Source organism: Amblyomma americanum, chromosome 1, assembly GCF_052857255.1.
Source record: "Amblyomma americanum isolate KBUSLIRL-KWMA chromosome 1, ASM5285725v1, whole genome shotgun sequence".
In the NCBI taxonomy this organism is placed as follows: domain Eukaryota; kingdom Metazoa; phylum Arthropoda; class Arachnida; order Ixodida; family Ixodidae; genus Amblyomma; species Amblyomma americanum.
This window is the reverse complement of record NC_135497.1, coordinates 327,023,049-327,047,203: the sequence shown is the minus strand read 5'-3', so window position 1 is coordinate 327,047,203 and position 24,155 is coordinate 327,023,049. Positions and strand designations below refer to the sequence as shown.

Genomic DNA, 24,155 nt, shown 5'->3' with positions numbered 1-24,155 from the left:
ACATGGAAAGTTTGGCTATTTCGAATGTATAGTTACGTGCACAAGAGGGATTGGTTTGTCTGCATGCATTTCAAAAGTGCTTGTATCTTGGCATGATCTAGCTAAAATTTTCTGGGCCACAGCATCTAGAGTAATCGTGTTTTCGAAATTCAAACACTGATATGGCTCTTACTAATGACCGGCTACAATTTTTAATTACTGCCAGTTGCCTGACTGCGATAGTTATGAATTTAATTATCAGAAATTATTTAACCAACTTACTAGCAGACTTTATTCACCTGTTTGCATTTCCCGCTTACACTGGTATTATTCTGCCGCAGAAAGTCTTCATAACTCAAAAAGCCGATTTTTAAAAATTAGTGGCAGGCTTCCCTGAAACACATTGCATATGACCATCAATTTCGCACCAAGATGGCAGGGCCAAAAAATGAAGGGGTAATGCATGACACAAAGAAGAGAGGGCATACCCTGTAGATGTTGATAAATTGGTCAGCACTGGATCGTTAGGTTGAAAAGGGTGAATGTATTGTGCAAGCACACAAATTACCTTTCACTCACTGTTATGGTTGTTTTCAGCAATGTCAAGAAGGCTTTACAGCTAAACATCATTTTTTTTTAGGCTAACGGACACGCAGCTAGAAGGATTATTTGTCAATCAAGAAATTGCAGACCTCGAGGTCTTGTATGCATTCCTGCGGCACAGCCTGAAGGGAGACGAGGCACTTCAATGGCTCCTTATGACAGACAGGGCAGGACATGGGCCGTCCAAAAGCTCTGCTCAGTGGGGTGTTCCCATTGCTGTGCATTTTCTTCAAGGAAAAGACAGAGTTCCTATTTAGTGTTTTTTAGGTGAGATTATTGCGGGGATGGATATTTGGTAGCCTCTCAGCATTAACATAATTTCTGCTTTATGACCGTAGATGAAACTTTCACATATCTCTGTAAAATTCTAGAGCACTTGCTCCATCATTTGAGTTCACAGAAATTGTAGCCAGTGGCAACGAAAAATTAACAATTAACATGCGTCATTGTTCCAGTAGAATTTTATGGGCACCACCTCAAAGTTTACCGAAGTGCAAAAAGCTGTGAACTTTCCTTTTTGTAGTCCTGCTGCCGCAATTAGCCAGGTGTTCATTATTCCTGTGATTCTTCAGCACACTTGTTACCTGTGTGCCCTTGTGTTGAACATGCAGTTTCCTTATATTCATCTGCTTATGATAATGGCTTCTTACCTCCACAGACGTCACCCTGTGTTTCTGAACTGATTAGTGACCTGCCTCCTACACCAATGGTGGTTGTACTTGGTAAGATTTTAATAATTTTCTGAATGCTTTGAGCAGAGTATAACCTTCTAAAAAGCATGGAAGTATGAAACCTCATTGATCACAAAGAACTGGAGCGTGGTAACGAAGGAGGTTGTTGTGAATTACCCTGTATGTCAGACTCAATGCAGCTTCAAGAATTCGATGAGGCATGCCAAGCAAGCTAAATTAACCATCCGCATGCCACAGTCTTCTCTTTGAGATTGTACCTGGCAGCATAACCCGCTGCTAGAACCTTGTTAGTGTAGCTATAAAATTCAGGTTTGTGGCCTATAATATTAACTTGAGAATATCGCATGCATTGCCATTCATCCATCTGCTCTTGTCCGTTGCTTTATAAATACCTTCAGTGTCTAGCATTTGCATCTACATAGAGGTGCCGTCATATTTTTTTTGTGAGCTGTGCTGACATGACCAGCTATGTGAGAAAGATTTGTATGCCTCATGTTCATATTATCATGCTAAAAATTATTCTTCTGAGCTGTAGCATTAAAAAAAACGAATTGCTCCACAATTGCTAATATTTAATCCGAACTCAGTTTTTTATGCAGTCGTTGATAATTTTCTTTTCAGGCACAAGCATCTTTGACTGTGATTGTACGTGCATTGTGACACTCGACGGAGCAAAGTGCTTTGAAGGACTGAGCTTTCTGGCCGCCGTGGAGACCCTGTATGCTGCGTACTTTTGTCTCAACATGAAATACAATCAAGAAGTACAAGCCACATTGGAATTCATTCAGAGGTAACCACATAAATTTTTCTCTTGTGTATAGACAAGTTTTTATCATATCTATCTCTTTATGACTGTTGCAGTATATACTCAGTAAGACGTGAGGAAAAAAATAGCATGTAAACTGCATATGCCTGGCATCCCTCCTGCAGCATCTCGACATTGTTCCGATTCACTGTGCACGTGCATTTTGTGCATAGTTTGACAACCTTAATAACACGAACTGATGGGCGAGTTGGTCTAACACTATGGTGAAACAGTGCAGTGGCACACGGACAAAAAAAGAAAGTAACTACTAATCTTCACTAGGTGGCTGGATGGCACATTCTCTCATATGAGCTGAGCATACGTGAAGCCACTGGAAGTTGGATGGCTTGTGTCAGAAGACGGAAGGCTGCTGTGCTTTTCAGTGAATGCAACCACAGCTTTCATCCTTTCGTACATAGTTTTTATGCCACTCTCTGGTGGCAACTGCTGTTGTATCACAGAAATAAGAAATATGAACACGAGAAATATGAGCATCGCTTGTCATACCTTCCAGTTTCAGGGAAATCCAGGAAAATATCCATGCAAATGCTGCGGTAAAGAGGTGCTTGCATAGCACTCTGCGTTCTTTTCTTCAGAGTGCAATGGAGTACTAGTAGAATGACAATGAGGCTAAGGTCATCTTATAACTGAATTTTCGCATAGCAGAGAATAGGCGAACCATGACAGAAACCAGGGCACCCGTCCTTTGAACAGCCGCTCGATTTTAGATACTTCAAATATACAGCGCTAGAAGTTGCAAACAGCCGATGTCTCCTGACATCGATGGTGGATGAAGATGTTCATTGCTTTAAGCGTTCATTAAACTACCGGACATGCCTATAGCACAGCCAAGTTTATCTAGCGGCACCTACCTGAAGCACGCAAAATAGTTTTTGGGCTAGTCATGAGCTAAAGGAACGACTTGTGAGAACGATGAATATTTACGGCAGCATGTGCCATTTTAGATATGTGCAGCGCGAGAGAAATGGCCAACAGGAGAGAGTGGTAGAGGACATGCGCTGCTTTAAGCCAACTGCACCAAGCCCCATGAATAAAAGCCCATTCAGGCATAGTACTTTATCTGCTACAATACAAAGCAGTACTTGATACCCTCTTGTACCAGGACACCACTGACGTCACATTGGGTAGTAGGTACATCCTCTGTCGGCTTCGCTCAAAAGAATACAACTTGGCAAAGTGGTTGGCTAGCTGCGGAAGTTTTCCACTTGCTACATGACAATAAAAATCAGCGTTTGCAACCTGGTAACTGCAACATAATAAGCGGTATCACGCAAATTAGAACTTGAATACTAAGCAAAACTTCATGCTGGGCTTCGTGGTGCATATTATTAGACGGGTATTTTGTAGTGCAACAGGACAACACAGAGCCTAGGAGACAAGGCTCTAGATTGCCTGTAGCGCTGTCATGTCGTCGGCTCTCCTACTTGTTGTTCCGTTGCACTCTGAAGGCCCCTTCTTCCTGAAATGTCTTTCTCAAAAACTTTTCTAGCCTTCTTGCATAGTTGATTGTGCAACAACCACGCATTGTTGTGAAAAAAAGACAAAAGTGACGGAAAGCCGAAATGTGTAATGAATGATGCGAAACGGAACCCCTCAGAACTTTGCTGATGTCCCATTCAGTGTACTGTGAAAGGCTGGCTTCTGGCACAAGCCCATTCACTTACAGTGACTTCATGCTCAGGCATCTTTTGCATCATTCAGCCCCTTAGTGGAGACCAGTGGATGTAACGCACTGATTTGCTAATGTACAGGAGTGCTACGCCCTTTCTTTGCTTTGTTTGCATGCCATTGCAATGTTTCACCATTGTGTTAAGACGACCTGCCAGGCAATGTGGTTTAATTACAGAATAATGTCAAGTTGGCTGCACCTTATTCGGAGTCTTTTCTGTAGCCCTACATCAACTTTTTGCAAAGAAAATGTGTGCAGGATTTTCATTTCGCATTTTCCAAGCTGTCATTTGCTGTGCTTGAGGTCACAATAAAATTTAAGAACGCGTTGCTTTCCATTTATGTTGAAAGAGTAATGTGGTGCATTGGAAATAACGTTCCATATTGCAATTTAATAACGTAAGTCGAAGTGCTACATCTAAGATGAAATTTCAGGCTCGTATCATCTACTTGAGACGTATATTCTGCTGGTGTGAATGCTACGGGATAGCCAACTCTTGAAGCTGCATAATAATGTCTAAATGTTCAGTATAATATTGAAGTGCGTACTTTTGTAATATGCATCTCTATGTTTAGCTATCAGATTACATAATTTTTGCTACCATTTTCAGGATGAAATGCATAAAGACAATGGACTGGTAAAACAAACTGAAGTTTATGTAGGAAGGTGTAATGGGCAAATGCCTTGACTTCGGTACTAAAAATCTATACCCTCTATAGGTGTCTTGTTTGCGATGAATGCTTCTTCTATTAACTAAAAGAATAAGGAAACAGCCACTCACCTAACTGCACTTGAGCACCCTGCTTATGATTAACGTCATCGTTAGCTAGATTTTCAAGCTCATCACAAGTGTTCGGAGGTACATTTCGCTGTCAGTCTGGATGCTTAACTGTCTGTAATCATCCTCAAGATGTCTTTTCTGTTCTTTGAAACAAGTATAACAGGACTTTCGTAAATGAAAGAAATGCTTCACAGTTGTGATTTTTTCTGTAAGAATCAAACATCTGTCATTTCCTTATGTTGGTGTCTCATGTTCAAGGAACATGGCAAAGAAAGGAAAAGTAAATGTGTGGGAATGTGTGCCCCAGCATAGGTATCACAGGCTTATTCCAATAATTAAAGTGACAAAAAAATACCAAAGGTACCAAAGGCCAATAATATACCAAATCAAAAAATATACCAAAAGCCAAAAAAAAGCCGAAGGTAAAAAACCCTGTCCACTGTGTTTTTGTATGCTAATTGAAAATATGCCATTCAATTTCATTATGTTATGTAATACGTAAGATTTTGGAGAGAAATTGTAAGAAATTTTGCTGGAGGAATTTTGTTAAAAGGCATGCCATTCATTTGTAGTGATGTCAGGGAATGCAATAAGGGTAAAATTATCATCTTGCTTATCATAGAAATTAAGTTGTTGGTGTTTGAAGTTGCCACTTCAGAAACGGGAAGGCAAGCGTGTACATATTCTTGTTTTTAAAATGGCAACACAAGAACCTTATAACTCAAGTTTTATGATAGGCAGGATGATTTTACCTTTTGTTGATGTCAAGACAAAAATAATAGCATGCGTTTCAGCAAGTTTTCTGCAGCAAAATTTCTTAGTTTCTCTCCAAAATCTTACTTAACATATAAGTGCACAAGCACTAGATGTCTATAAAATTCAGTTGCATATTTGGAATCACCGCGTAGAAACACGTTCCATGGAATTTTCATAGTTGTGACTATGATTGGAAATTTTTTTTCTAAGACCAGCTTCCCTGCTTACATGGGTCGCATGTGACATCACAGATGCCATGATTGAGTCCAAGGCGTAGCTTCTGCAGTGCAGGTCAGAGCAGGCGGTAACACGTGGATTTAAAAATGCTCAGGTTTCCGCAGTGACTGTTTTCAAACATGGAGCTGCTATGACGGTGCAACACATGTACAGTGATTTATAACTAGGAATCAGTGATTATACTGCAGTTCACTCCTCACATGTCGAGGCTATTGTTCGGTTCATGAAGTATAAATAGCATCAAGAAAAAATATGATTATAAATAATTTAGCTGCAATAGGGAAATACTACAAGGTAATTCATATATACTAATGCCTAATACATGATTTGAAAAAAGAAAACATGCAAGCAATATTTTGGTATCTGCTGTTCTTGAATTCATGTTGGGCATGGCTTATGTAAGCCTGCAGTTTAGCAAGGCAGCTAGGAAAGAATATTTATTTTCATATTCTTACCGCCCTTGAGCCGGCCCTCCTCGAGAGATGAGTTGTAATTTAATGTGCTGTAGTTGCAAAGTAAGTCTTGGGAAAGGTGCTTGTTTTTTTCTATTCTCCACACCCAGCAAGAGTTGTGCTAAAAGACGGCATGCACACACGTGCGCTCAACCTGTCTGCTTATTGTGTATCGTGCTTTAGGGCAGTTCTTCATGGCCTTCCTGAAATCTTGAAGGCTAGCATTTATGTGACTATGGCTCAGTTAATAACTTTCTTAAGCTACATTAATCATTTGGCTCAGTATTAAAATCAGAGCTCAACTGCATTGGCTAGTCATGTGTAAGATCCCTAGTTTTTGAAAAAAAACCCGCTGATTTTAGCATTTCTGTGCAATGGTGGGCTAGCAGCCACATTATCTTTTTTGGACGATATTGTGTCTTCAGTAATCAGTACGATGACGTAACTATACGAATGCTATTGTTTGTCACGTGACTTATCATGAAGGGTACAACCTGGCAATGAAAAAAGTTCAGCTGATGTTTTGATATATTTGCTACCGTTCTGCTCATGCAAACTAGTACAAGTTTGCATGAGCTTGGGACAAGCTATAGTATTTCTGAAGCCACGACAAATCATCACTGATAAAAAGTCACTCTGAGCATTGCTGGACACTTGTAAATCAATATTGATGTCTCCAACAATAGCCTTGCCATCAGTTTGGGATAATTCCATTAAAATTGTCTAAATATTCAATGAAACAGGGTATTTTCCCTGCTGGTGGTCTGTAGACAAGTACCACAACTGCATCATTACATCTTAAAGTGATTATTTCATAAACGCTTTTAAGTGTAGAAAATTCCTGTAGCACTGGCAGCAATGCTCTCACTCACATTCTTGTATGAGGTTTACAGCACGGGCACCTGCCAAAAGCAGTACTACCATATATGCACAAATGCAGCACGAGTTTATTCTTAAAATCATATGCTTCAGAAATCACTTCACGTTATATTGGATCCAAGGTATGAATACAGAGCAATTTTTTTTCTAACTTTTTTACACCCATAGCGAGCTCACCCAACAGACTATTGAGCTGCGAGAGTAAGCCAACTTTTTGGTGGCCAGGAACGTGGAAAGGAAACCGTGCAGACTACTGAGAAAGAATAGAAGGCACTGAAAGAGCCTTGAGTAGTAGGGAAGGAAAAAAATTGCTAACAAGCACAGAACTGTGCCGCATGGACCATGAAGCAGTGACAAAAGGAAGCGATGGCATGCGAGCCGCTGCTGTAAGGCCGCGGAGAATATTGCAGATTCTTCATATGGAATTCACAGAATTCAAAACTTTTTCTTAAAATTAGAAGCTTAGGCATGAGGCAGCAACAGCACTGTACTGCTGTGCAGCAACAGCACGCACAAGGCATATCTCTGGCACCAGAAATTTGCTGTGTAAAGCATGCTAAATCAGAATGCAGTGAGTAACTGCAGTATTGCTATTGCTGTTGCCTGCCTAATGCTGGAGGCATTTGCTTTCTTGGCATCACAGCATCTCTTCCTCCATGTTTTGTGATGCGTGGTTTTTCTTGAAAAGCTAGTATAACCATGTAAATGATGTTAACATGAACCCTTATTTCCACAGAAGTGGCGCGAAGAGCAAAGGCAGATCTACATTTAGACGCCCTATAATTCTGCACGTCTTAATTCGGATGATCTAGCTTCTTAATATGTCTTATTCTTTTCAGGCAACTAGTGGGCATGAACCCAGAGGAAGGGAGCCGGCAGTTGAACCGGAGGATCACCTCAGTCCACCCAAAAGTGCACAGTGCCCTTCAGCAGCTTGACAAATTAAAAAAAAAGTGGCAAGATTGCATGTCTCGGATTTAGTGTGTTTGTGAACTTTGAACTTTCATTTCAGATTTATTGCGTAGCTCAGATTACGAACTCTGATATCGGAAGTTAGATATTGGAAATTAGATTCGATTTTCAAGTACATGCATAATGTATATCATTTGATGTGTAGCTTGTTTTTGCTATTTTTGTACCTTTTTGTGTTCATAATTAAAACTGTTTCAAACTAATTCACTTCTATGCAATTTTATCACTTCCTAGATTGTGTTTGAAGGAGGTGCAAAATACCACACGCAAGCTATTTACTTTCAAAGTGTGTTCATTTTGATACGTAATCTGTGTGCAGAAAAATTTGTTTGCATGCTACAAACATGACACATTTACCATGCATAGCATGCCTCTTACCTGAACGTGGGCCTGGCTCCGATCAGAAAATACAGGAGTGTAATATTGCGTATCATGTGCCATCAAGCATTAAACAGCATGTGCTCAGTCAGCTTTCAAATATGAACATGGGCTGCTCATAAATGCTACGGGACATGCATATGTTAGCATCTTTGCAGTGGAGAGCATGAGAACAGAACGTGATATGTAGTCATATAACACAGATCCTGTCATGTTAACTTGGTTACAGCACGCATGCTATACATTGTTGTGATGGTTGGTGTTATGTTGACATAATAACAGCACATACACCGTGGCATACAGAACATTTGACATCATAACAGGGTGCGTAGCGTGTGTGTGCTAACCTTGTTGCCGCAAAATGCACCGCACCACTTTACCACGGGGTGTGTGCACAACGGAGTGGTGCAGCACATGTTGCGGCAAAAAGGTTAGCGGCCACATGTCCTGTATTTATGCGGGATTTTTTCTTACAGTGGAGGGTAACTCCGCTTCGAAACCCAACTTGTCCTAGAGGCTATTTGCTGAGAGGGTCTAGTTCGCAAAATACAGAGGCGCATACAGGGGTCACGGCCGTACAAAGTGAAAAAATGGGACGAGTGCTCCTAGCATTCATTTCCAATTTTGTCCAAGTCCGTGGTTTCAGCTCAGAGATCCGCATGACTGAGCCACCAGAAAGCGGCGAATAAAGAACTGTAGCGATTTGTCAACATTTATGGCTTTTACCTATGTCTCTATGTATTTGTTAATGCATCCGTTTAATTCATTTTATTCCCACGTGCTAGCGTGGTTAAGTCTCGGAGTAAGGAGTGTGTTTTACTGCCCACCTGTGAGGCGACAGTCTGAAAAATTGGATTTGGAGGGAAATGGCGCAGTATCTGTCTCACATATCCGCGGAACCCTGAACCGGACCGTAAGAGAAGGGATAAAGCAGGGACTAAGAATGAAGGAAGAAACGGGTGCCGTGGTGGAGGGCTCCTGAATAACTCGGACCATCTGGGGATCTCTAACGTGCACTGACATCGCACAGCATACGGGCGCCAATCTCAGAGTTTATGTCGAGTCGTTGCGGTGGCCATTGCTCCCGAAGGAGGCCCCCGATGCACGGTTCGCCGGTCACAACCGTAGCACTCGCTCGGCAAAGAGGAGCCGCCAAACTTTGACGTCTCCCTTTGTGCGAGGCGAAAAAAAAACTCAAGTCGGCGACGCTAGGCCAGGCTTAGCTCAGCCGGAATATCTGATACGCGTCTCGCTGACAATCTCCCGCGGGCGTTTGATGGTAATGTAAGATAATCGCAGACATCCATGTCCGAGGTTATACATTCCCTAAGGTATCCATGTTGTTGCGATTACAGGACGATACAGGAAAGTGCACGGGCCTGCCGACGGGCTCCAGCTATGCGTAACCAAGCAATGCCGCGTGCAAACAAAGGACAGTTCAGAGGTGTGAGAGGAACTACTGAAAGAAAAATGGTGCGCTCGATCAACTGCGACCATCGGAGCGACGGTGGTTCTGGTGGGGCGCTGTTTGTAGAGTCAGTTGTGTGGCGTTTGCAAGATAGCGACAGCACGCGTCACAGCGCTCATGTAAGAATGGTGCCGAGCGTGTCTTCGTGATTAGGCGTTAGGTGCCTTAGCCAGAGGACGTGGGAACAAAGCCTGACAACGACGGCCCCGTTTCGATGTATACGCGAAATTATTTAAAGAACCCTGTGTGTTCGAAGTTACTGCAGTACCCCCCTATACGATGGCCACGTTTGACTTGAACCTGCGTTTAATGCTGGCTATCAAATTCAGGCAAAGCGCCGAGTAGAATGGCAATGCAGTCGCCACGTTTCACTTGATGAGCGCGAACGGCAAGTGTAGTTTAAATATTTAGCTTAAACGCTTGTCGGCACCTCGTGTTCGGGAAAGAGGCTATGCTGGGTCGAACACTGCTGCCTACCACAGCAACGCCAGCATCAAGGAAAGGAAGCGCCACGTGACAACGTTTAGCCGCCGCGGTGGCCCAGTGGTTACGGCGCTCGGCTGCTGACCCGACAGACACGGGTTCGATCCCGGCCGCGGCGGTCGAATTTCAATGGAGGCGAAATTCTAGATGCCCGTGTACTGTGCGATCTCAGAGCACGCTAAATAACCCCAGGTGGTCGAAATTTCCGGAGCCCTTCACTACGGTGTCTCTCATTGTCTGAGTTGTTTTGGGACGTTGAACCCCTCAAACCAAACCAAACAATGTTTTCTTCCTTTTTTTGATGTTAGGAACGCTAGATGATAATGGAACTCCGTTACTGCAGCGTTGTGCTGCCGCCACACTCTTCATGAGCGCTTCTGATCGAATGTCGTGTAGTTCGCAAAGCGCTGAGACCTGATGCCGCAGCGCTGGGCTATGAAAAATTGGTTTTGAAGAAAGGAAACGGCGATGTAATTGTCTCGCTTCTCGGTGGAACAATCCGCTTTCAAACCAGCGCCCGTTCGAAAATAGGAGCGCTGGTACCGCCGTAGTGTTCTGCTACAATAAGGTGATGGTTGCAACTTTATTGCCACAAAATGGAAGCCTGGATTAGTTGGGGCTGGTGCGAGGCAGTGTGGCCTCCAGTCGGGGGCGGCCTCTTGAGCTCGCGTGATGGTGGCCAGCTGCGCTGTTTTCTTGAACTTGCCAAGAGCTTGTCCCATTCCTTCGCCGAGAGAGGTGGCAAGATTGTCATCGAAGAGGGTGGGCTCTCGCATTAGGGCAGTGAGCGCGCCCTCCGACCCGAATTTTACGAGGGACAGCTTTATCTCATTTCATGACATCACCCATCACTTTACACTGGAGAGGCGCGCTTATGCCCCTCCCCACAAGTTGTTCACAAAAGCGCAGGAAGTTACCTGGCGCCGACTGCAAACACGCTCCCTTCTGAATCCGGCAGTGCTTCCCCTCAAGGACCCCCGACCAGTACGACCCAAACTGCCATAAATGTGGTGAAAGGGCCAAATACGACCACATTCTGTGAAACTGCGCAAATGATACGCTTCAGGCGGAGTTGATACAGCTCCCTTCTCCCGAGCGGTGGGACGCCGCGCTGGTGAGGTCGGATCCCAAGATTCAAGTATGGACATTCCAGCGAGCCAATGAAGTCGCCGCTAGCCATGGGCTAGCGGCCATCTAGTATGTCTCCTGCAATCTGTTTTCGACGCAATAAATGTTTTACAATCCAATCCATGAAAATTGAAAATTGGCTGTTGGGGACCCGCCGCGGTGGCTCAGTGGTTAGGGCGCTCGACTACTGATCCGGAGTTCCCGGGTTCGAACCCGACCGCGGCGGCTGCGTTTTTATGGAGGAAAAACGCTAACGCGCCCGTGTGCTGTACGATGTCAGTGCACGTTAAAGATCCCCAGGTGGTCGAAATTATTCCAGAGCCCTTCACTACGGCACCTATTCCTTTCTTCTTTCAGTCCCTCCTTTATTCGTTCCCTTACGGCGCGGTCCAGGTGTCCAACGATATATGAGACATATACTGCGCCATTTTCTTTCCCCTCCCCCCCCCCCCCCACCCAAAACAAATGGACGTTTTAAGTTTGTGAGCTGCAGAGGAGGGCAGAAGGAGTGTAACAAGCAAATAGCAACAACAGTTAAAAAAATTGAACAAAAAAGTAAAAAAAATAAAGATAGGGGGCAGGGAGCAGACAGGGACAAAATTGAGGGAGGAAGCAAAAAAATAGAAAGAAAAGAAAAAAAAGGGGGGGACTATTATAGTCAGGAAGGATGGGGTAAAAAAAGGAGATGGCGAAACGAGAGAAACGGAGAGGAAGGCGGTGCGGGGGACATGGGCAGCGCGGCAACCACAGGCGTACGAAAGCAAAACGTGCAAACAAGACACAAACAAAATGCACAAACACAAAGATGGGCGCCGCTGCAGATGCGTGGCCAAAGAGGCGCCGCTGCGCAAATGACACTGGCAGCGACGAACAGGCCAAACCAGGCGCCTTTTGGGGGTCCTCACTAATTTCCGGTGAGCCGAGGGCTAGAACGTTAAGGAAGGAGTGGGCTACGTTAACGAGCACATGTGTAAGAACTTACTCAGGGGGTCTGGGTTTCAATGAACGGTGCACCCCCCTCCCTGGGCGGCTCGTTGAACCTACTTCGTCGGGAATACTTGTTTGTAGGGGTGGAGGGCTGGGCTAGCTGTGTACAAAGATTTGAAATTATCGAAAAAAAGTAAGGAAATAACGTCAAAGCTTATCAATACTGCACGAGACAGGATAGTGTAACTAAGGAGGGGTATGATTGCCTGGGATATACACTAGGAGTTATAAAGGGTATATCAGAGTTAGCCAATTAACGAGAGGTGTAGTATTATTTTGTTTGGAGGTTGTGAATAAAATAAAGGATACCAGGCTTTTCATTAAGACATTCTTGAATAGTATTAAACATGTGGATAAAATAGAATTCACGTTGTTCACGTTCTCGCTTGTTTTTGAAGCCCCCTTGAATAATTGTTACTTTTAGTTGGTCAAATGGGTGTCCTTCTGAGTTTAAATGCTTGGATAGGGGAAAATTTGAGAGACTTGGTGTGTGCGCAGTGATTGTTAAATCGAATGCGGAATGCAGTGTTTGTCTGTTCTATGTATTGCTGGTTACACACGGTGCATTAAAGGAGGTAAATAATGTTTAATGAGTCGCAGTCAAACTTGCCGTTGATTGAATGCTGGAAAACTGACCTCGTACTAGTTGCGGAGCACGTAGTCTTCATGTGTTTGCAAACCTTGCAGCGACCTTTACCACAGGGCTGGCATCCATATTTTGGGGTTTTGTGTTCCTTGGAGTGGACTAGATGGTTCTAAATGTTTTTGGCATGCCTGTAAATCACGCGGGGTGCGCATGTAAATATTTTCGATAGTCGTTGACTTTGCTGGAGAATATTAATGTGCTTATTAAGAATTCTGTTTATGTTCGGTGCGTTACTGTTAAATGTGAGAATAAGGTTTGTAGTGTAATCATTTCGATTATCTCTTCGGCGCCCCTGGAGTATTTGACTACGGTTCAGATTTGAAGCTCTGCTTACGGCGTCATCAATAAAAGAACGTGGATAGCGCTGCCTTAAGAGCACGTAAACATTTTTTTTTTTTTGCTTGAAGTGCGTTTGTTGTGTACTGCCATTTCAGAGGCACTTGGGAGCAGTCAAGCTGCTTTTTAGCAGCTTTTAGCCCTTGCATCTCTCTAGGATGTAACTTGCATTCTGTAAAAATGAAATGAAATTGCATTTGGAAGAGAAAGACAAGGCTTTATTTTGCAGTGTAAGCTTGCTCTCTAGAATGAACAGAGAACGTTGCCTCACACTGCTTGGGCCTGTCGTTTGACCCCTCGTTGACACCAGGGAAAAAAGGACGTCTCTAGGAAACTATATGCGGGATCTTTACTCTGCTTCAGGAGGGGAGGGGGAATGGAAGGGGGGTTGCTGGCCTCCCCTTTGTCGGGTTCGCCGCGACACGCGACGCAAGATGGACAAAACGACGAAAGGAAGCGGACAAAGCTGCCTTTCCGAAATTGACCGTGACTTGCAGGTGCCTATAGCTGTGTTTGGATTCCAGGGAAGTAGCAGCCGACGTCTGAAACCTCCTCGCCCATTCCCACGGGGCTCCGCGTGCCATGTCGCCATGTGCGGTGAAAAGATCAGTGTGCAGAGTTTAAATGAAACAAGTATGAAGTTATACAATGAAGCCAATTACAGACAGCTAGAGGAATTTCAAGACCATGCGGTGTGATGCTAGTTATCTCAGTGAAAACTAATGCCGCCAGCTATTATTTCGTTGTTTTTTTTTTTTTGACCCAACAGACATGAAAGGTCTGAAGATGAATTAGTACCAAACACATCGGTGCATCAGTTGTGATGCCTGAAAAAAGTTGTACCAACATATAAATGCCCATGTCGTGATAATCAGGAATACTGAAGAATTAAGAAAAATTAAAGCATTTTTTTTTGTTCGGGCTCACACACCTGCTACAAACATCTTTATACGTAGCAATTTAGATGAGTCTGTAGGAAGCTTTTTGGGTAAAAAGTACAGTACGGCAGAAAGGAGTCTTTAGAAAATGCACTGTGTAGAAATAGCCATACCAATTCCATCTCATCGTTCAATAAATGTAACAAATACCGTGCAAAGAAGCTTGCTGCATAGTATAGTTGCAAGTTACTGGTTGCAGACCGCTCTGCAATCACTGGACTGTGACTGTGTATGTACTGCATGAGAGTGCGTTGATTGCAGAGCAGTTAACACAGAGATGTTTGTTCATATCGTTTACCACACATATAAACATCATCAATGAAACAGGATGCTATGTGTAACTTTTTGACATGTTCCTTTTTGGCAGCCTCTAAAAATGTTTCCACCTAAATGAGCTGGCTTGTTTTGCAACAATATAACCACGGGACCGCTGTAACTTGCCACATTTTCAATTTGTATGAAAATCATTGCATGTGAGTGGTCACAACCCTATCCTGTTTCTTGAAGGTCCCGTTGCTTTGTCGGCAATGCTTGGACAACCATGGCCAGCTTTCCGCATTCATGTGCACAGGGTATGCCCATTACGTGCATGCCTTTCCACCTAGTAATGGCTTACAATGCAAACAGACAAAAAAAACAGAACACACAAAGCACAAGTACAGATAGTGTTTGTAGTCCACACTCTTCTTCTTCTTCTTCACCTCAGTAAATATGGCACATACCCACGCGGGGTGATTGGCCAAGGTACAGTGAAGATTTGCCAATGAAGTATTTGCACGGGAAAAAAATAGACGTGAGGCGGCGGCGTAGAAGACTGAATCAAGATAAAGATAGGAAAATTCAATTAAATTTAAAAAATATGAATTACCAAGAATAGAATCAAGCATTTTGGACATGCGACAGAATTTTGTATACAGCTAACAAGGTAACCAATCAGTCGCACTTATGTAATGAAGGTAGCCACAAACACTACTTAACGGGAATCCCTTTGAGCTCGCACCGAACGAGAGAAGAACTGTAAGAGACAGAGGGAGTCCTAACCTTGAAAGTTGAACCTGCAAATACTGCTTTCCTTGAACAACCGCCGGCAAGTGGGGAGAAAATGGTCTAATGTTTCAACTGGCCCACATAAGACACAAAGGTTTATCGCAGGGAACCCGTATCTGCGTAAGTACAAATTTAAGTGAGGGATTCTGCATCGCAGAAGCGTCATTGACACCTCAAAACGCCTTGATTTACACTACCGGGCATCCCATGATTACTTTAAGTGGCGAAAATCCACGGTATTGAGCAACGGATCACTCAAGCTGGCTGAAATATGTTGGAACCACTGGAAACGTGAAGGTTCCAACAGAATGAGGTGAGGGACGGGATAGATTACAGGAGCGCTGAGAGCTGACCTTGCCAATAAATCAGCCACCTCGTTTAAATAGACACCCGAATGCCTGCAGGTACCCGGAAAAAGCGTATCTCACGCACTGTTCACGGAACAAAAGCCTAAGCGGCCGATTTAATAAAGATTTTCCGGAGTTTTGGAGAGAGTCTAAAACTGAAAGGCAGTCTGCAAGAATAAGAACCCGTGCTACATGTCTGGGAATTTTTGAGAAGAACCAAACCAATAGCCAAAAACTCTACGAAGAATATAGAAGTATAATCAGGGATACGAACGCAATAGCTCCAAGCCAGATCCTGCGAATATATCCCAATCGCCGCCTTCTCACAGCTGCCGGAGGCATCAGTGGAGAGAACAGTATGATGAGAAAAATTGTGTAGGTGTTCAGACAGAAGACCATTTATGATATTTGCGGGCATATGTTTCGCATGGGACGGGTAGATATGGCCGTAATAGAAGACGGGGTCAGCCTGCGTATCAGCAACTCGTTGCAAGGAGATCAGATCAACCTGCAGCGGAGCTTGCGTGAACCTAACTTGCGGAAGGTGATAGCGTGGCCAGTGCCTCTTCTTCTTCTTCTTCTCCCCAGTGCCTCCCATGCCTACTGTCTTTTTCTTCCTTGAATCATGACAGCATTCCGGCTCAACCCTTTCCCCATGCTTATACAGACATTTCTCACAATTAGCCTGAAAGCCGGCCGTAGTATGGAATGACTTTAGGGAAAATTACCTTTTTAGTCGTTTTATCTGCACAGCTTAGAAGTATGTGAAAGGTACTTTGGCTGTGAGTGATTTGCCCTTTCTCTCTCATAGTCTTTTTGCGAACTTAAGTGGTGAAATATATATTAACTTCTTCATTACATATTGTGCCATCATTGTCGCAATAACAAAAATTGGGCACATAGTAAATATCTGCAAGCATTGAGGATTTGCCTTTAAACTCTGACATCATTAGAGATGGAATCAATACAAAGTAGAAGAAAAAGTATAGTGCAGCACATATATGATTGAAAGTGAAAGACGAATGTTGTTGATATTGTTAGCCTATCAAAAGATGGCACATACCCACACTGGGCGATCGGCCAAGAATCCGGTGGCTATTCATCTGTACTCAATTAACAAAAATGAAAATGACGCGGGAACGCTACACTGGTGGATGTGCTGAATTTCAGGAACAGACCGTGCAACAAGTAACAAAAATATTGCTAAATCAGATTTTACATTGCATAATGAACCATGACTGTACCAAAGCAATGAGACAGAAGTGAAGCATTTCATTCCTTTCGTGACAGAAATGAGTTATGAGGTTTGTTGAACAATTAAAAAAGTGATTTTTGATGGCAGCTAGCACGGATCATTTCAAGTTATAGCTCAAGATTACAATCACATCTGATATAGATGACACGCATGCTATGAAAGCAAGACACTTTTTTCCTTTTTTTATGAGAAATGCACAGGCAGTTTCAAGGCTTGCTTCACAATTTCATTTCTGACGTATACACAAAGGCATGCCTGTAAATTATTCGTGCGTTACACCAGAACCAACACTACTTAAGTTGGTAAATCATGTTCATTACTTGGGTGTCATTAATAGCAAACATATACTAATGCTGCTAATCCTATAGAAGAACAAACAGCGGTTTTATGAAGACGTTAAGTAATACGTGATACCGTTGTGTCGATCAGGTAATGAACTGTGCGGCAGTTTCAGTTTCTCTTCTCTTATTTTCAGTTTCAGTTCTCTTACTTTCAGTTTCTCTTCTTCAGAGTTTCAGTTTCAGTCACATGCATGTTGCTTGACACCACGTACACGTGACGCAGGAAAAGTAGAGAGGGGGGGCGGGGGGTTGGCGGAAACTTGGCGTCAGCATGACATCATTCGCTCCGGTGTGTCGTTCGATCTTGCATTTACATTACAATAACGTGCCGACAAGGTAAACCTTTACTGTGTTTCACGGGATCTTACGCCCCCTCGTACATTCCTGGGAACCCCGGGCCGACCACCAATACTATGGAACCAGTGAAAGGCACTGTTTTCTACTTACTTAGAGGCGTCTGGCTCCTGAGTTTGCTGCATCCCGGCGCAAAGCTATGCTCCTGCATTCGCGCGGCGTCGAATGTCAGCGCCGTTCCGGAACGCCTTCCACCACGAGCGCAATTTTAAAACGAAGGAGGCCTCAATTAGGTGAAGTTACGAAAGGCGAAGATGCGTTTCAAACCGCGCTCAGTACTTGCGACCGTCTGTTCTGAGCCACGACAGAACGCCACCGCGGTTCAAGATATGTTTACAGAACCCTGGTGAGCCTGTCAGAGGTTTATATTGCTCAGTTACGCGAACTTGCGAAGAATTGCGACTTCGACAATTCCTGCCGCTCCCCGCGACTGCTCGGGGAACAGTGGGAGACAGCGCGTTTTTCTCTCTCTCTTCATTTCTCTTTCTTCCTTTTCTAGTATTTCTCTATTGTGCCCATCTTCTTTTCAGCATCTGATTGTTTGTTGCTCTGTTCATGTGGCGGACATGTGTGCTAATTCCAACTCCTTATGAAGGGGAGGAAGATCGCTGTAACTTCAGTCTTGAGAAAGGACAGGCTCTGTCCGAAACGTCGGCTCAAAATAAATCTGTCTAACACACACACACACACACACACACACACACACACACACACACACACACACACACACACACACACACACACACACACACACACACACACACACACACACACACACACACACACACACACACACACACACACACACACACACACACACACACACACACACACACACACACACACACACACACACACACACACACACACACACACATTAGTTAGCCTTGATGTAGTGTCTCTGTACACCAGCATACCGCATGATGATGGCATCGGAGCTCTGGTCGCATCCTATGGAAAACACACAAGCGCTGATGCTCCTAGCCAAAGTACCATCGCTGCACTTACTAATCTGGTCCTCAAACTCAACTCTTTCGAAAGTTCTACAACTCCTTTTACCTACAAAACGAGTGGTACCACTATTGGAACGAAAATGGCGTCAAACTATGCCAACATATATATGCATAGCATTGAATCAGAGTTTATCCGCTCATACCCAACAAAACCGGCTTTTTACAAACGCTTCCTAGACGACATATTCATGGTATGGACGAAAACCGAGGACCAATTCATCCAGTTTATTTCAGCATTTAACGACATACATCCAAACCTCTGTTTCACACACATTTACTCCACCAATCAAATTAATTTCTTGGACGTCTCAGTTCGAGTGTAGAAGGGTAGCTTAATCACCAGTGTCTATAGAAAGCCCACGGATAGGCAACAGTACCTTCATTACAAGAGCTGCCACCCACGCCACTGCAAAAGTTCTATTCCATATTCCCAGGCCATCAGATTCAAAAGGACCTGCTCACGACCAGAAGACTTCAAAGAAAATTCTAACCGTATGCTGGAGGTTCTGAGGGATCAATGCTATCCGCGGCCTCTATTTTTGATGATGCCATTAGGAAAGCGAAAGCAAAAAGACGTAACGAAATGTTTGGGGATACCCCATCAGCAACCGCAAATGACACCGCTCTAATCTCGTCTTAACCTTCGCAAGCAACCCACCTAATGTCAACAAAATTCTAAAAAAAAACATTTCAAAATAATCGAACAAAACGATAGACTGTCAAAAATTTTTCCAACAGTTCCACACGTTACCTACAGGCTACCAAAAAAAACACACATGATTATGTAGTTCACTCTACTGTCTATAAAGGAAAACCTGTTGGTTGCCTACCTTGCAGGAAGCATCAATGTCAAGTTTGCCAGCATATGCGGACAACAACACTAGCTCAAAGCACACACTCCGCCCGTGAAAACTTCAATTGTAACAGTAGTAACGTGGTATGCCCGAGTGCGGCGATTGTCAGATGCAATACATTTTTCCAAACCGAGAATTCCTTCCGAATTAGATTCAACAACCACCGCGCGAACACCAGATCTCTTCCTCTCCTCCCCCTTGTCGAAACAACTTTCCCAGGAAGGTCACGAGTTTCACAAACTAAAAGTTACGCTGCTACACAGCGACTTCCAAAATACCCGTGAGCGTGAGCAACGAGAATCATACTTTATATATCAGTTTAATACTGTGCAGGCCGATTTAAATGAAAACCCTGGTACTCCCTCCACACTTCAGAGATCATAGTCCTAGCCCTACTGAAATTCACAGCACCCCGACTGCATCGCCTGCGGTCATGCCAATTTGCGTGCTTGCTTCCACATGCCGCCCTTCTCCTCCCCCTGCCAATCTTTCTTGCTTATGACCAGAGAAAACAGTTCTGAGAGCAAAGCATATTGCCTATTGCCCCTCAACTTTTTATATTTTGATATATTTTATTTTCCTTTATTTCTTTTTTCCTATTTTGCAGATAGTAGAGCGCCGATGCTCCATATAGGACAGTAACCCATTACAATAACGGACACTTGGGCGATTTCGCGCCTTCGTTCCCCATTTTCAATCTGTTACTCTCCTCTCTCTCTCAGTTTCTAGGAAGGAGCCCTCTTTTTGTCTCCGCGACGGAACGCGGGGCGGAGGCGCCCTTCTGACGCGAGGCAGCGCGGAGACATTTGCGCTTTGCGGCGCCGGGCTGCGGGATCGGGTTTCTGCGGTGCGTTTGGCCGGGCGCACCGCCGCCGTAACTTACATTTTAACTGTTAACAGCCGCACCCGCGGGGAGCGCATCGCGCTCTGAGGCATATGCGCTCAGTGTTGTTTTCCGTTCCTTTGTTCTTTTCTTGCTGTTTTCTTGTTTATAATATTTTCTTTCCTCGTGTTCGAACCTCTCGCTTCCGCCGAAGGAAGCTTCCCCCATATTAATTCTTGGCGACCCCCCCCCCATTTTCCTTGCGGACAATTCACCCCTTCCGCCCCCCCTGTCTCTAACCTCTGCTTTCTATTCCCCCCCCCCCTTTTTTTTTCGCTGTTCCTTTGACCACCCTCCTCCTTTCCCTCAGTCGAAGAGAGGAGTCTGGTCGCTCGCTGTTTGTCTCTTGTGTGATCTGTTTGTTTGCTCGAAGGAGGGCGTTTTTCAAAGGAGAATGAGAAATAAAGAGAAAAAGGGAAACGCGCTGTCGCCCCCTGTCCACCGAGCAGCCGCGGGGAGCGGGCAGAAAAAAAGAGAAATAAAAAAGAAAGGAAAACGAGGAGCAGTAGGGGAGAATAGGCGCCCTCAAGGCAGAGCGGCGGGTAGTACAGAAACAGACGGTGGCGGATTCGCGGAACAGATAAGAATTATAGATGCGTGTACTCGCGTGCCGCTGGCCAAAACGAGTAAACAAATAAACAGAATCAAACGCAGACAGGGCAGACTTCCTTGGAGCCTCTTCGGCAGGAATATTCAATGCGGAATCAGCGGCGCAGTTAGCTTAACTAGAGACACGTGCACACGTGCAAGATGCGCTTTTTTTTTATCCCGCGCGCGTTGGAGAAACGTGGGGAATTCCGAGAAAAACCTAAAGAAAATGTGTCTGTCCCCAACCGGACATGACGCCATTAAAAATACGTGAACATGACGTTACAAACGTGACGTAACATTTTTTTGACCTATCAGCGTTTCCAGCCTACCGACCCACAAACGCTTGTTTTGACGAAGGTGAGGTCGGGTGAGGTGTCTACGCTGACACTGTTCTCCGTTCTAGTGGGGGTTCGGGGGTCGGTCATTAAGGTGAGCCCCTCTTGCTGTGCATCCAGCCAGAGTTCCCTTCCCTTAACTCTTTCTTTGTGTACCCCAGGCAGCGTGTTGGGCGTTAGTCACCCACCACTACCAAAGCTTGCCTTTTGGCAATACGCAGAGTTTTTTGGAGAAGAGGTCCAAATCGGGCCTTCCTCTGTTTCGGGCTGCTATAGATATTAAGAACAAAAAGGCTGCCTTCTTTCTTTTTTGCTGGAATAAGTTCAACAAGGACATGGTCTACGTTGATAACCTCCGTGTCATGCTTAACGACTGCTAAGTTTCTCCTGACCAGGGTGGTTACCCCGGATCTTCCATCATCTGTACTAAATGATATGTAGCCCGATAATTTTGCCATCCCCGCAGTTTCTTGTAAAGCGATTACGTCTGGATTGTCTTTGCCAAGAAGGAGCTGCTGCAGGACCGCCCTTTTGCGACGGTGCCCGCGGAAATTCCACTGCCAAATCGAGTGTTTATTGTGACTGGCCATGATTGGATTGTGGATTGTCACCCGATGGTATTAGGGTCGCAGCCGTCTGTGATCCACCATGTACCTTCTGCTCTGTTTCCCTCTGCCAATTATTATTGCTCAGCAACTCGGCCCTGTGTTTCTGGCTTTCTTCCGATAGCGCCTGGATGGCTTGGAAGACTGCTGCGAGCTCTGCTTCCCAGCTCGCCTGGAAGTCGTCCATTTTCTTGCATGGATCTGCCATTGTGGGCTCTTGCGACGCGTTCGCGCCTAGTTTCCTTTTCAGAGGTGGGGAGCGGGTATCATCTACCTGCATCTCCACAGTGCTTTCATCGGTTGAGTGGGTTTTAATCGTGTTAGCTGTTTTGACTGCGTTAGCTACTTTCTTCTCCCTTTTTAGCATAGCGTTTTCCTTTTCGAGGTCATCTACTCTTTTAGTGAGTTTCTCTACCATGATTCTCAACTTGGCTAGTTCCTCGGACTCCGTATTTTTTGGGGAGACCTTATCTACCCAGCTCACCTCCCTTTGCCTGTTGGCTTCAGTCCTCGGCCTTGACGATGATCTTGCCCTGGAGCCGGAGTGGCCTCTGGAGACAGAGCGACCCCGGAGCTGGAGCAGCCCTTGGAGCTGGAACGGCCCGGGAGATCGAGGCGAGGGAAGGAGTCGGATCGGCTCCGGAAGCCCTCCCGGCTCCTTGAGTTTCCGCCCAGGCGGGGGTGTTTTCTTCGCCTCCTCTTCCTGGAGCTTCCGCTCCCGCTGGCGTTTCTTGACGACGTACGGAGTTCGGTAGATCTCGCGACACTTCTTGTTTCCCAGTTCATGTCTATTTCCACAAACAGCACATTTGGGATCGAACAAGTGTCCATCCGGTGGCTTCACCGTACCGCAGCCACGACACTTGACGTTGTCCGGGTCCGGACACACATCAGAGCGGTGCCCAAGGTGTCGATCCGCATGCGTTGCACACTTCAAACTTCTTTTTGTGGAGGAAGCACTTGAGGAGCCCGCCTCTATAATAAATCCAAAACGGCACATTCTCATCGACGAAGAGTAACAGAACTGAGGTCGATGTCTTCCCTATTCTTCTGATCCCTCTGATTTTGGGGTTCCTTGAACAATCCAGGTGTCCAGAATTTGTGCTTGCGTTTGTTCCACCGGAATCCCATGAATAACTCCTTTGCCAATACCCTCGGGGGATGACAGGTAGGCGTTTACGTCGTACTTTTTCTGATCAACCTGAAGTGTTTTTATCTTCAGGTACAGATGCATTCTTTCTTCACTCATGGTGCCCAACAAAATGGTGTTTTGCTTGGTGTTAAGTTGAATAAAGTCTTCCTTAGCCTCCTTCAGATTCACGCCCGCAGCGGCTCGCACAATCTCATAAGCTTCACGTCTCCACCCAAAGATAGAGCTTTCAATCCTCCGCTCGGTCTGATTATCACCTTATGCAGGCCAGTAGGTAGGCGTGGTTGCTGTGACGCCACGGAGTAATAATAATAATTGTTTTTTAGGGGAAAGGAAACGGCGCAGTATCTGTCTCATTTATCGTTGGACACCTGAACCGCGCCGTAAGGGAAGGAATAAAGGAGGGAGTGAAAGAAGAAAGGAATAGGTGCCGTAGTGGAGAGCTCCGGAATAATTTCGACCACCTGGGGATCTTTAACGTGCACTGACATCGCACAGCACACGGGCGCCTTAGCGTTTTTCCTCCATAAGAGCGCAGCGCCAACTTCCTCCCTGCCATCTTGATTGATTTGGTGCTCACGTGGCCGCCATCTTGTCTCCTTCCTCGGTCCGAGCCGACACCTTGGCCTTCTCCCTCGCGGCCGCCATCTTGGCTGCCGCGTTGCTGGTTTGTGTTGATCGTGAACCAACCGACCTTTTCGGAAAATTCTTCGGGAGAAATATCCTCCCCTTGAACAACAACCTGCATTTTCGCCGAAAATATCCGGCCATGCTAAGCCCCAGGGGTCGGCGGCGAGGCGCACCGACGCTTGGCCGGCGGGCAGTGGTCGGAGTCGACGCTAGGTCGAACGCAGCCGCTGGGACGACGCGTCGAAATCGAAAATAGCCGCAAATTAGATCCACTTGCCGCAATTTCGGAATCCAGGTGATCCTGGCGACTTCCGCTGATGATTCCAATCGAAGTTGGCTTGAGCACAAGCATAAATCCGCCAGGAACATCGAAAAACCACGCAATACACGTCCGCACGCCTCGGCGTCCGAGGCCAAAAACCAACCCATCCAGGAGAGCAAAACCATGAGCCAACCAAGCTAAACACATGCTTTCACACGTCTACTCGGTTTAGCTACGTCTCGAAACCCGATCACTTTTTTAGCATGTGTTGTAGCAGA

The 24,155-nt window shown here is 45.0% G+C and overlaps 2 protein-coding genes across 2 annotated transcripts in view; one reads left to right on the top strand and one right to left on the bottom strand.

Moving 5' to 3' along the window:
* LOC144120691 (uncharacterized) overlaps nucleotides 1-24,155 on the bottom strand; it is a 341,237-nt gene that overhangs the window by 23,769 nt on the left and 293,313 nt on the right. The window lies entirely within an intron of this gene.
* Nucleotides 1,182-12,654, top strand: LOC144099241 (uncharacterized). Its single transcript, XM_077632417.1, has 3 exons — nucleotides 1,182-1,304; nucleotides 1,896-2,064; nucleotides 7,714-12,654. Exons 1-3 carry the CDS (start codon nucleotides 1,289-1,291, stop codon nucleotides 7,853-7,855), a joined length of 327 nt encoding a protein of 108 aa, XP_077488543.1. The 5' UTR covers nucleotides 1,182-1,288; the 3' UTR covers nucleotides 7,856-12,654.

Excerpts from the sequence above, each read along its gene's own strand:
- LOC144099241 (XM_077632417.1), top strand. Across the intron at positions 2,065-7,713 it reads ACATTGGAATTCATTCAGAG|GCAACTAGTGGGCATGAACC; the intron begins GTAACCACATAA and ends TATTCTTTTCAG.